Source organism: Parus major, chromosome 3 (assembly GCF_001522545.3).
Source record: "Parus major isolate Abel chromosome 3, Parus_major1.1, whole genome shotgun sequence".
NCBI lineage: Eukaryota > Metazoa > Chordata > Aves > Passeriformes > Paridae > Parus > Parus major.
In genome coordinates this window covers 18,370,189-18,384,390 of record NC_031770.1, presented here as the reverse complement: position 1 = coordinate 18,384,390, position 14,202 = coordinate 18,370,189, and the positions used below count along the sequence as shown (strand labels likewise).

Genomic DNA, 14,202 nt, shown 5'->3' with positions numbered 1-14,202 from the left:
TGCTTTGTTTCCACCTCCTCACCACAGGGTGGTCAGCAAGGTTAAACAAACACAGAGCTTTACTAAACATGGGTGAACATTGAAAAAAAAAAAAAAAAGAATGTGCTAGGACTGGAAGGAGGTAAAGCAAAGGACAGTGCCATATCGAACGTGCCACTTGCCTTGCACCTTCCATTTCCAGAGCCATGCAAGTAGCTGGGGTGATAGTGTTATCTGCTGACTGCACTGCTGATCAGGGCAGCCTCTCCCCTCCCAGCTTGCCCTGTGCACTAATGCAGAGGAAAGACAGGAAATCATTCCACCCTAGAGCCCAAGAAACCACCAGCAGCCTCATTTCCTTTTCTACCTGCAGGTTCTGCTACCTTGCAAAGGAAAGTGGAAGCTCAGGGGCCAAGGCCCACATCAGTATTTGCAAGTTATGCCAAAACTGGAAATGAACCATGATTGTCTGTATTAGTAAGGTGCTCAAGAATTTCACAGCCCACGCAAATTACTGCTGTCCCAGCCGTTCCCAGGCAGAGTCCAGAGTCAAGGATTTAATCTGAGCTGGCCCTCAGCAGGGAGCCACCCTCTCCCAGAGCATCTCCCTAGCACAGATACAAGCTTTTGTGTGCCAGCTGCTCTCTGTGCCTGGGAATGTCCCCAGGTACAATTAATTGACAAATACACAACTAGTTGATAACAATTCATGGTTGTTCAAATGCCTGCTATCTTTATTGACCAAGATATGTGCTTCTCTCATCAGACAGCCAATGTCACTTTGGCAGAGACAAATTCAACCACAAACCTCCAGTGGCTCTCTAGAAAGCTGATGGTAAGCACTGGAAAATTATGCTTTACCAGCTACCATTTTATAGCAAAATAACTCTCTGCCTGTAAAATACAACCAGGACTCAACAATAAATTCTGTATTTAAGTCAGAGGGCAAAGCTTGTGTCCTTGAAGAGATAGAGGCTTGCTCATCCCTGTTGAATACCTCATTAACTTCCACTGGCATTTCATTGCACATTTCCTACTCTGTTTTACTGAACCTCCACCTTATCCTAACTGGAAGATTCACTAATTTCCCCCCAAATATATTCTAAATTTGCCAGAGAATTTAATTGACCCTTCATCCCCTATTTGTGATCACTGCTATTTTCTCACTTCTTACTGCAGCTTTGGGTCAGAATAAGATTTCCACCTGATCATAAAGCACTTTCCCTCTGCAGACAGACATGTACCCATAAGTGGAGAATCCATAGCAGCCACCTAAAATGTCCACACAGAAAGCTATGAGTTTAAAACAACACATATGGAAAAAACAAACAAACTGTAATTGCAAATATACAGCTTGAATGCGTAAATATTTTTCATAAATTAATACTGAATGCATAAGAAGCTATACAGATTGTGGACATTTCTTTAGAAGCTGTTTTTAAAAACATCCAGCCCAAATTCATCCTGTTTCTGTGCCTTCTTGGAGACTACAAAAGTACCAAAACAGTAGCAGCCCTCTGAGGTGGAAAGACACCTTCTGCTCCAAAAGGACTGAGATACAAAATAAAGGCCTCTGTGTAGAGAAGTTCTGGAATTTCAAGTGCCTTATGTCAATCTGTGCAGCAGGGAAACTGTTCCTACGCAAGGTCCTATGCCTGGGTTGTGGCAATCCCAGACACACCCACAGTTTGAGCAGAGAAGTGGTTGAGAGAAACCATATAGAGAAAGACTTGGAGGTGATAGTGGATGAAAAATTCAGCAAGAGCTAGCAAGGTGTACTTGCAGCCCAGAAAGCAAAAGATATCCTGGGCTGCATCCAAAGCAGCGTGGCCAGCAGGTCAAAGGAGGTGATTCTCCCCCCCTACTCTGCACTGGTGAGACCTTACTTGCAGTGCTGCATCCAGCTCTGGTGACCCCAGCATAAGAAAGACACGGAGCTGTTGGAGAAACTCTGAGAAGGCCACAAAGTTGGTAGGAGGACTGGACCACCTTGCCTAGGAAGACAGGCTAAGAATGTTGGGGCTGTTCATCATGGAGAAGGTTCTGAAGAGACCTCTCAGCAGCCTTCCAGCATTTGAAGTGGGCTACAGGGAAGCCAGAGAGAGACTCTTCCTCAGAAACTGCAGTGAAAGGACAAGAAATAATGGGTACAAATCAAAAGAGGGGTAATTCAGGTTAGATATTAGGAAGAAATCCTTTACTCTGAGGGTGATTAAACACTAAATCAGGATGCCCAAGGAGTTTAAGGATGCCTCAGCCCTGGAGTTTGAGACCAGGTTAGGTAAGGCCTTGAGCAACCTGGTTTACTGGTAGGTATCCCTGCACATGTCAGGAGGAGTAGGACTAATTAATGTTTAAGGTCTACTCCAACCCCTTAACAGTCCATGAACCTATGTATAATTTTAATTTTGTTGGGAATTGCTTTAAAAATTTTTCAGTTCTGTCTTCCAAAGCACTAGTTGTCCGTCATCTACAAGCTGAGTAACACCAACCACACACAAAAGCACAGACAATATATTGGCCAAACATGAACTGAATTTCTCATGGAGCATTTATGTAGCGTCTGCCACTCAGACAGACTCACAGAACAAAAAAACAAAAAAAAAACCAAAATCCAAGCACAATGACCACTGCCACCTTATTGATTATTGTTAACTAAATAAGTAGGGACATGAACAACTGGAGAATTGGACACAACAGGGTAGGGACCAGGTAGCAGATACCCTATATTGGTGCTAAAAACATCTGAGGGCACCTACAGGATTGCTGCTCCAAAAACAGCACCTAAACTTGTAATGTTAGGCTTCTTCCCGTTTCTAGCATGTACATTCAGGTCATAAAACCCAGGAGTGAGAATCACAATATGCACGTTCAGCTTTCTCCATGTGGCAAAAGCAAGGCAGCTCGCAGAAGAAAAGCTTTTGAGTGTTCCTTTCCTTCTAAACACATACAAAATTTGCAACATTAAGGGTCTCATAGGATGAGAACAAATTTCACTCACACAAAAGTCTTAAAATTATCCAGAGACACAAGCTCCATATTGCTAGCATACATCAAGCTCAGAACAAAATTTTATTTAAAAATACACTTTATTTACAAGACATTCAAACTTAATTTTAATAAAAATACAGCTGTACCTAAAACCTTAAGTCAATTCTCACTAATGGTTAATAAAACCACAGTGAGGTTCAGCAATCATGGAAATTATATTTTGGCACATTAAATCACATAAGGAACAGAAAAACTGGAGGAAACTTTTAAGCAACACAGCTCCATAAATGTAACAATCTTACACAGTAACATCCTGACATCAAGGTATCACTGTTCAAATAAAGTATTTAACGTAGAAAGTGCTTCCACTGTACAACAGAGTAAGTAGTAGAACTTATAGGAATGTTCATAGCTTTTGAATTGTCTTTTACCAAGCTTTCCCCCAAGATGTTAATGAATGACCAATGAACCCTCCTGATTTCATTATACCTTTCCAAGTTTTGAAATCCACTATTCTTAAGGAGTTGATTCAGGTAGAGTGGTTCTAAAGAATTTAATTATACATAAACACATATGTTCATATCTCAGGATGACTATTTAGATAACACTTCTACACAGACCCCAGGACATGAAATAGTCGTCAGAGTAGATCACATCAAGCCACCCAAAGAACTTGGGTAATGAACTTCAATTCGGGAAAAATTCAGGTGCTGGCATGTTCCCTTCAAGTTTCAGAATAAAAGGGAGTCTTTAGGACAGTAAGCATTATAATCAGGAATTGGAGAGGGAAAGAATAGGAACAAATAAAGAAGGTCAAAAGCTGGCTTGCAATGGTAAGGTGTGACACATGGCAGAACCAGAAAGTGGGTGTATTTTAATAGAATGGAGTGCAAAAATTAAACCAGTGCATAAAAACATACTTCTAAGCTATTATTGGCAGATCACCATGACCAGGCTATCAAAATCATCTTGCTTTTATTGAAGAGATGAGAAAAAACATTAAGAGGGAAAACACACACTTGCATTTTGAGTCAAGGTAAGTATTGTAAAGAAGACAAGGAAAAGGAAGTCAACAGAAAACCGGCAAAACAAAGACAATACTCCTGAAAATAGTAGCAGTTTTCTTTATAATGAAGAGTAAAGGCAACATCTGCATTTAGAGGGTTTCAGAAGAGGAAAAAAATTTAAAAACAAATTGGCACTTTTGGCATGTATCAAAAGGTGAATTGATTCCCTTTAAGAAAAGGCACACGACTGATGAAGGCCAGTAAATTTCTTTTGCTTTCAGTGTTATGTTAACTTATTCCAGGTTTCACTTTTACTGCAGAATGATCTGGCAAGCCTAGCAAAGATTTTGTCATCATCCTACTAGGTCACATGACTGGCTATGGATCACACCCACAGGAGCTGGACAGCCAGTTGAAGGTCACACATAATTTAAGCAGATTTCCTTTGCCACCACCAGTAATGGACAGAAGGGACAATCATTGCAAGAGAACCCAAAAATCAAGAGACACAACCAGAGGGCAGTGCTTGGAGAGGACAGAGCAGCACAATCAACCTGCATTTGTCAGAGAGGGAAACAAAGTAATTCAGCTAAAGAGGCCAGAACAGAGCTTTTATGATAGTGCAACAGACTACAAAACTGAATTTAGAACAAGCGCCCATGGGTCTGGGCTAACATGGAATTATACTGTATCTCAAACTGAGGGAAGCCTGCTTCAACAGAATTAGAAGAGATATTCCAAGAACTGAAGGGAAATAGGCCAATACAAAATACACACGGATTGGAATGAAGTCTCCCACAGAAGCAGAGAGGGGACACACCGTACAGGAGAAAAATATTTTGTTACTCAAAGGAAGGCAGAGGTGCTGGTCAGAAACTTTAGTTGAATACCCTGAAAGTCCCAATACAAAAAAAAAAACCACAAAAAAACCAACAAAAAAACCCACCAAGATTTATCTCATAAATAACATAGCACTGTTGGTTTTGCTTGCTTAAGTAATAAAGCAAATTTAAAATCTGTCATTATTATCTGTCAAAATCTATTAAGATTTCTATAATCCCTGGTATTTTCCCATTTATTCACAGGCAGCAGTTACAGTATATTCAACCAGACAAGAGAAAATAAAGTTTAAGAACATTATTTCATTGTATTTTCAGGTTATAACACTTTCAAATTTTTTAAAAAATTCACAGCCACGGTTTTAACACTGGAAGAATAAAAATTGTCCATTTTGACAAATGCCCCAACCTCACACCACTAGTTTTCTTTAATCCTAGAGTAAATAGTGCCATTCCAGCTTCCAACCATTTAATAAAATGTGTGTGTGTATATATATATATATATATATATATATAAAATTACCTGACTTAAGATACAAATAATTATGTATAATTATGAAAGGACTCTGTTGTTATTTTAGAAGATTTCTATTCCAGTTCTCAAAAACATGATAAATATATTTGCTATTTACATCTAAGCATCATCATAGATGAAACTAAAGAGGAAAAAAAAAAAAAAAAAGAATATAAAAAATGGCTGTCTTACTTCCTGGAACATGCTTTTAAAAGACAGAGCAACTCTTACAAGGTTTTCTGATTTACATTAACTTCTGCAATAATTGCCAAGCAAGATCCTCCTGCTGCAAACAGAATCAAAGAGGCTGGAGGATCAAGCTCTTAATTATATTAACAAATAGTTAATTTTTATGATACAAACTTACAATGAAATGGTATAAATTATCTTAATTCATCCAAAATCTATTTAAAAGGGGTAATTATAATTCTAGAAATGTTCTATTTCGGCTGAAATCACTTCTTCAGTAAATACTACATTCCAAGCAGTAAAATATCCTGCTGAGTGTTTTAATATTCGTTGAATTACTGCAATCATCTTTATTAATAAGGAGTTGACTGCTTTTAAGTCATCCTGACAAGGAGGAGGTCCTGGTGTTTTCCCAGCCCAGGCTGGAAATCAATTTGCCTTTTCTGTTAAGGTGTCACTGAGGTAAAGGCACCATGATTTTACAAAGGTGCCCCTGCGAGTAAATGGATTAAATAGCCTGTCCAGGCCACACAGGACATTGAAAGGCTGCTTTTGCCAGCAAAATATATTTGGAATCTTCTAGATCTGATCTGCATACCCACTAGACTCAGTGTGGATTGAGTAGTGGGTTTCCCCTGTGGAACACACCTGACTGAAATCCAGCACTGGTGACATGGCACATCACCTTGTTTTCCTTAGAGCACCCCTGCATACCTTCAGAAAGAGCAAGCAGCAAAAAGATTGTGAACTGCTTCACTAAACACACTTTGAGATGCACCTTTGGGCAGGGGGGAGGGCCAGGGCAGAGGGTAGGGTTCAAGGCATCAAGACCTTTAAAACCAGCCAACAAAGAATGATTGAGACTAAACCAGGAAAAAAATCCTGGTTTAATTTTTTAAAGCTCCACTTAAGTGATAATACTGCATACAAGACTTGAAAGGTGCCTCCTTAATGAATACAATATTAAATTATGCCTTAATAATAGAATTGCAGAATTTCAACTGTTTGTAATAAACACATTAGCTTATTTATTCAGCATGAATAATGACAGACTCAGTTTTAAAGATAATGCGATCATCCTGCACAATGATGAAATAAGACTGTGGCTCTTGGAACCCGTGTTGTCAGGAGAAGAATAATAAGAATTTTAAAAGACTGAGTTATACAATCACAACAGTGTAAAAATAAAAGTCAATTGGATGACTGCCTGCATTTCCATTTGCTAGAATCAGTACAGACGTTAGTAGGTACTTATTTGTTTTCGTGACAAGCAGTCTATTCCTTAGCACACATCTGTGATTAGGTTGGGACTCCGGTATTACCTGTAGAGAAGCAAGACCAGCTTCTGCTCTGTCCTTAAATACAGGAGTCAATCAAGAAAATAACACAAGTCAAAATTCCTGAGTGCTTACCCTTAGACACTCTTAATTTCATTCACAAATTCCACTGGCCAGAATTGTTACTGTTAAAAATGAACTGTCCATGCAAAAATGGGGTTTCAGGATCAGTAAAGCATCTCTACTGAAGTGCTTTATAAATATACAGTACTTCAGCCCAGTACAATCATTAACTGGCCACAGGGCTTTCAAGGAACAGCTCACTCCAGCATGAAAGGCCAGAGGTTCTTTCCCAGTGCTACTGGCCATGAACTGCAAACATCAGTGCAGACAGAGAGCGATACACCCCATCCACTCTAACAGTAGGAATTCAGCCTTAGTTTGGTAAGGAACTGGGTGAGGCTGCATCGCAAAAATCATGCGAATGCAACTGCCTTGGTGGGAATCTTAATCCTTATTTCAGGTATAAGGGGGTTTTAGGTGTATTTTGGTTTACAGCTAAAGCACAGAAATCTTTTTGCCTCATCAGCTTCAGCTACAACCACCGATGTCCCCCTTCCCAGCCAGGATTTGTTTGCTCCATGAGAACATGACACAGAGCAGAGCGAATTGCCTAAAATCGTGTACTACCCGACTGTGATTTGTCATCGGACATGTCACAGTTTTTTACACTCTCCTCTACCACTGGGTCCTCCATAAGGATTTCAATGTCACTTTTCCTGGAACCATTGTCTTTGTGCTGTGCAGAAAGGGAGCTTTCACTTTTCTCCATGTAGCCATTCGTTTCAGCCCGGGGGGGTTCCCTCTGGCTGCAGCACAGGTGAGAGTCACAGGCTTTTGAGATGCAGGGCGAGTTGCACAGGAGATGTGAGCTCTTGTGGTCAGCATACTCGGGCTGGATGGTCACAGAATGGACTCCTGCCTCGTGGAAAACCTTCCGTATTTTGTAATCAGCATCTTGGTAGTCAGAAGGGGCTTGGCACTTGATATGAAGAGTGGCAATGTTCTTCCCACTTGCAAGCTCCCAGACGTGCACCTCATGGAGGCTGCTGACCCCTGGTACACGAGCTATTCTGTCAGCTGGAAGAGGTAAGGGAAAGGTGTTAGGGGCTTCGGGGTGCTGGCTAATTATCAGCTGTCTCACTAGGCACCCTACCCAAAAGCAGCAGCCGTAAAACTACCATTTTAGAAGATATATTCTTGATACAATGTGTCTACTCCCAGCTGCCTTCAGTTCAGCCTCCAGGTGATTAACCCATCCTCCCTCAGGCTCCCTAATGGCAATTTACCAGATGTACACAGAGAAAATACTACAGCATCACTTCCTCCATCAAGACCCCACATCTTCTGGTTTCTTTAAGCGCTGAGCATGAGGGAATACCAGTTTACTCCACAATTAACCAGTGTGAACAGCACCTAAGAGCTACAAAGTTAACCAACATTAATGGAAATTTCTAAGATGTTTTGAAAGCTTTTTGCAAGCAGCCACTGCAAGGCTGGAAAAGATTGTAGCTCCAAATTGTTTCTTTCATAAATAACCCACACAAAGCACTAACAGCTCAAGACCTGGTATGTTTGATGTATTGTTGGAGTACCACATTCTCAAAATACATGCTTTAACTAATCCAGAGAGATTTGAGTCATGTTGCTAGGACACAGGCATGTGACTATTTCTCACTGTACTTGAGAATTTAGAGCTATTATAAGTAAATAATCCAAACATGTCATTCCACAAATAACATATGCATTAAAATACACCATTAAAATTAAGAGCATTTCAGCAACGAATTTGACTTACTCAATAGTTGCATATTAACACCTTTGGGGACCATCTGCAACAAAATAGTTGAGGTCTCCTTTATAAGTGGGAATGCAGAAGACAAGATGATGAACACCATAGCTATTGTCAGGCTTGGATCAATGTAGCACTGCCAATTACACGGAGCATTTCCCAGAGGACGCATATAGAAGATAGTAGCAGTAACTACCACAACCACAGATCCAAGTGCATCTCCCATAACATGCAAAAGAACACCTGAAACAAATGACACAATTTCCATTAGTGAGGTGGGTTTGATGTTTTTTGCTTTGTTTTGGGTTTTTTTCTAGGGGAGGCATAATGTTATGTTTTTCAAGTATGTTCCACTTGACATGAAGAATGCAATATTCCAGCCATTAATATCACAAACAAAGTATTCAGTAACAGCTTTTGGAATAAACAGCAAGGGAAATACTGACTCTGAAGAACAGTTGTTTGAGTGGGATGCATTATTAAGCATGTAGGGTATGCTAGTGACTGCTGTCCAACTGCAATGCCATGGTAACACAAAATGTGCTTGCTTAAATGCATGAAGATTATTAACAGATCCTGGCACAATAAATCTAAATAAAAAAATGATGATTAAATCTATCCATTCTACCCTGGAAGTTGAGAGCTTCAGACCACCCCCGGTAACAGTTGCCTTCCCCCACCAGTTTCTGTGACACTGCTGAAATCTGAAAAATTGCCCAAGTGAAATCAAAGCTGGCTCCAAATGCCCTCAGACTCCAGTGTTTCAATCAAACTTGATTACCAGTCAAATTAAACCTTGTTCCATCAATACTACTAGCCTTCAGACCTGCCAAAAATCAAAATCTGGTTCTAGAGTCAGTCACATGGTTTAGTGCCTGGACTACTCAGAGAAAGGCTGGGTACCTCTTTTTACATCTTATAGAGATGGTTTTATACAAAAGGCAAAAAACAAGCTCTTACAGGAACATATTTAGCTACTCTTTAAACTATGATGACCAAAGCAGTCTTCCTGCTATAGTCTTACAATAATCCAAGCAGTGCCTTCTTCTTCTTCTTCTTACTACTTTACATAAACTTCCCTTTTCCCATCACTGCTCAAACATACTCCAGTTTTGTTAGTTTTTACTGTTCAGACTCAGATTTTATTCCAACCATGCCTGAATTCAGAACCTCTCTCTATATATGAAGTGAATTTCTTCTTCAATACTTTTTGTTTTGGGGCTGTGAGAGAAGAAAATGAACCATCTCTTTTTAACAACCCTATCACATACTGTTTCAAGTGAGAAGCTGTAAAAGACTCCCCCAAAACTCACTAAAAACACAGCAAAGAGTTTTGATGATGCTTTATACTAGATTAGCCCCAGAACTCTGCCCATGCTGCTGTTTCTTGCCAGCTCTGTACACATACCTTGATCTGTGTGAGAAATAAAGGCCACAACCTCTGGAGTTCCTCCAAATCCCTTGGGTCAGATAAGAAAGTACAAGCTCCTGGTGAGTCCAGCTCTTTCTGCTGGAGTCAGGCATGTTCTGCCCCATTTGGCAGACTACCACGGGGTTTTACTCCTCCTAACAGTGTTGCAGTGTTTCCTTTTCATTAACAAATAGTCCTGATTCAGCATAGGCTATCAGCTGTTGCACTAACAAGAGGAACAGGCAGGATGCAGTTGCATTGCCCAGGCAACTAACAAGAGAGCACAGCTTATAAAGAACAGGAAAATGTTTCAGAAAGCCTTCTTTAGAGTTAAGAAAAAGCTAACTATGTCAGAATTTTGATGAATTAGTAATTGAGAATACAGAATTTGGAAAAATAGTTATTTTATATTCTTAACATCATTAATACATATATCCTGGTAATGCATCATAGAATTAGGGTCAGGCAGAAATGTATCCATTTCCCTATCAAATCCCAAAAACTATGATTATAAACTGGAATGAAAAATGATTTTTTTCTAAATTAAGTCAATATGGTAAGACCATAGGTAGCAGTTTCCAACAGCTTGCATTCCAAAGTCTAACTGAACTACTCTGCATATGCTTAAGAAGTAAAAAGAATAATTCCACAATAATTGATTAATACAATAATGAATCCTGCCAGGCAGAATTTATGGATTCCTGTTCCTACCAGTTATAAAATCAAGGAAGCCATTCCTCTGCCAATCCATTTTGTCCAGCCATGTTTTTGGAGGCTCCAGTTCCACAAAAAAAAACCAAAAAAACCACTTGTGACTATGAAGTAAGTACAGCTTGTAACTAACTTAGAAGGAAAAGTATGTACTGAATCAGAATTTCAAAGACACATATCTTTATGACTACAGACTCAAGGAATAAAGACAATAAAAACAGATTTTGCAAAGGTGATGTACTAAAGTAACACTTAAAAATTCCTTTTTAAAAATCAAAGATGACTAATATCTTAAAATACCTGTCACAATTCTTTATCCTTCAGACATTTCTGAAAGCTTCCAGCATTTTTATCCCTAAGCACTATAGTTCAGGCAAGCAAGGCCTTCTCTAAAGTAGTAGGTTCCTTACTCTTCTCTCCTCCATCCCTGAATGTGAAAGTTTGCTTATCCTGCTCCAATAACCTTGCCACTATAATGCCATAATATCCAGTGACTCCAGCTTCTAGACATTCAAGCAAGTGTTGTGGCTCTAGCCCATGGTTTGATCTTCCAAAGCATCTTCCCTTACAGATGCATTTGTGTAGCTCTGCAAACACTTTTAAAAGATGGACACACACCATAAAACCCCAGCCCTGACTGCCACATTGACCTCTCAAGCTGAATTCATGCAAAGCAAACTCACACAACCTTTGGGGAATATCAGCTGCTGATCAGTGATGGTAAGAAACCTGAAACTGTAGTTCTAATTGAGGTTTCTGACAGTCCTTTCCTTGGGGACAAACTCTATATTTCATATCTTCAAAGACATTTGCTTTTGGCTCTGCTCAGAGTAGGTACATAAATGTGCATGCATAGAAACACCTACACAGACAAGGAGAGACACGTGGGTAATTTATTCCTAGGACTAGCTTTGTGTTTCACTCCACATTCCCAGAGGCCTGCCAAACTACAACATGGGAAGGGCCAATCCTCTCACACACTCTCACAGGGATGGGTTCACACCTGCAAAAACACCATGCTGAAGCACCAGTTTCAGAATCTTTTTCCTTATGCTTATAACAGAAAGTTATCACCCTTGAGATTTAGAAGGATTTCTGTTTACTGCCTAAAAGCATTTTAAGGTTGAAAACTGCTCAACTACTACATCAGTGACACTCAAAGATGCACCTCATGTCTACCTGTGTCATCTTCCTGTAAAGCCTCTAACGACTTAGCCTAGTGCAACAGGGTTTGTGTCCTTTCCAAATGTTCAGCTGCACTCTTCTAAGAGTAAAATTCAAAATGTGAGCACACTCAAAGCCAAATCAGCATGACAGTATCTTGTCTTGTGCTATTCCATACAATCGAAACCTTTCTGCTAGGGATAATTGGGTCAAATTACATAGAAGAGTCCTGGGCTTCTCCTCCCTTTCTTATCAATATTTGTGGGTGTGTTTGTAAATCTGAAATAGAAACCACAAATTGTTTGAAATTAATTTAACATTAGCAATATACACCTTTGCCATACCTCTGATGTTCAAGGCTTCAGACTTTTTCTCTTTTTTCTTCTCAGACCCCACTTCAGGGCTCTTTTGGTCGTTTGGTGAATCACCTGCATTCAAAGAAGAAACGCTGTGTTGTGTATAAGTTCTACAAACAGAAAAAACATCGACCTTCTCAAAACCAACTTACTTCAAAGATGACAAGAAGAAGCACAAAACCAAACCAAACCATTTCCCATGCAGCTCCCTGGGGAACGCCTCCTTCCCCCATCCCGAGGGTACACCCAGCAGCCCGGGGTAAAGTACAAGGTGAAAGAGGCGGCGGGTGCCTGCGTGAGCTTAGTGAAACCCCCGGGGCCCACTGGGGGCCTTGGGGCTCTGAGAGGGCCCAAAGGATTGGGCCAACAGCTCGGCGGGTCCCGAAGGAAAACGAGAGGGAGAGAGGGCACGGGGAAGGGTGCGGGGCGGGTGAGAGGGATGCTGAAAGAGGGAGGGGTGGGGAGAAATGCGGGACACGAGGGGAAGGCAGCCGAAGTGCAGCCGAAAGGCACCTGCTTCATCCTCCTGGCCGTTCGGGGTGCCACCGGGCGCGTCCCGCAGCGCGGCGGCCGCGGGCGGAGGGGGGGACGGGCGGCGGCCGCGGCAGCAGGTGCCCCAGTCCTGGAAGACGAGGAGCCCCACGACGTTGACGGCGAGGCCGAGGGTGCCCACGATGAGCACCAGCTGGGCGTCGTCTATGGGCTCTGGCCGGGCGAGGCGGAGGACGGAGTCCACGAGGATGGTGAAGCAGAGGGCGGTGAGGAAGACGGCGTTGCTGAGCGCTCCCACCGCCTCGGCGCGGCTGTAGCCGTAGGTGGCGCGGGGACCGCGGCGGCTGCGGCGGGCGATGCGCCCGGTGGAGAGCCCCACGCAGAGGGAGATGAGGTCCGAGAGCATATTGAAGGAGTCGGACACCAGCGCGATGGAGTTGCCCAGGTATCCGGACACCAGCTCGGCCACGAAGAAGCCGGCGGTGAGCACCAGCATGAAGATGAGGCGGCACGTCTTGCCCGAGTACCGCCCCATGGCGGCCGTGCGCTGCCGGCCGGTAACGCTCCGCCGCCCGCAATAAGTGCGGCCCGCCCGGCCCGGCCCGCACCGCCCCAGGGCACCGCCCCGCACCGCCCCGGGCACCGCCACGGAGAGCCACAGCAAGTCAAGCGAACCCGGAATAAAGAGGAGATAGGTGGGCCGCGGGGAGGCGCGGAGCCGGAGCGGCGGCGGGGGAACGGCGCCCGCGGGCAGGCAGAGATACCCAAGGCTGTCCTGCCTGAGCTCCTGCCACCCCGAGACGGTGAAGTTACAGCGACGGAGCCAATAATTACGGACCTTTGGTGCTTTATTGGGGACGAAAGTACCAAACCAAAGGACAGAGTGCCATCTACTGAGCCAGCTCATTTCCAGCCAGCAGCCTTTAAAAAGGTGTGTCAAAAAGCCAGGCGAATCCTGGGCTGCATCCAAAGCCGCTTGGCCAGGAGGTTGAAGGTGATTCTCCTCTCCTCTGCTCTGCTGAGAGCCCACCTGCAGTGCTGCACCCAGACCTGGTGACCTCAACAAAAGAAGGACACGGAGCTGCTGGAGCAAGTCCAGAGGAGGCCACAAAGGGGACTGAGGCACCTCACCTGTGAAAACAGGCTGAGAATACTGGGGCTGTTCATTGCAGAGGAGGTTGTGGAGAGACTTCATAGCAACCTTCCAGTAACTGAAGTGGAGCTACAGGGGAGCTAGAGAGTAGCCCTTCATCAGGAATAATAGTTACAGAACAAGGAGTAATGGTTACAAATTAAAGAGGCAAATTTAGGGGGGTAAGATACTGGCACAAGTTGCCCAGAGAGACTGTGGATGCCCCAGGCCTGTCAGTGTTCAAGGCCAGGCTGGATGGGGCTTTGGCCAACCCGATCCATTGAGACC

The 14,202-nt window shown here is 42.7% G+C and overlaps 1 protein-coding gene across 1 annotated transcript; it reads right to left on the bottom strand.

Moving 5' to 3' along the window:
- Positions 1–3,032: 3,032 nt before the first annotated feature.
- On the bottom strand, positions 3,033–13,371 carry SLC30A10 (solute carrier family 30 member 10). Its single transcript, XM_015620756.3, has 4 exons — positions 12,804–13,371; positions 12,279–12,362; positions 8,655–8,891; positions 3,033–7,936 (listed from the first exon to the last, which is right to left on the bottom strand). Exons 1-4 carry the CDS (start codon positions 13,315–13,317, stop codon positions 7,470–7,472), a joined length of 1,302 nt encoding a protein of 433 aa, XP_015476242.1. The 5' UTR covers positions 13,318–13,371; the 3' UTR covers positions 3,033–7,469.
- Positions 13,372–14,202: the final 831 nt, after the last annotated feature.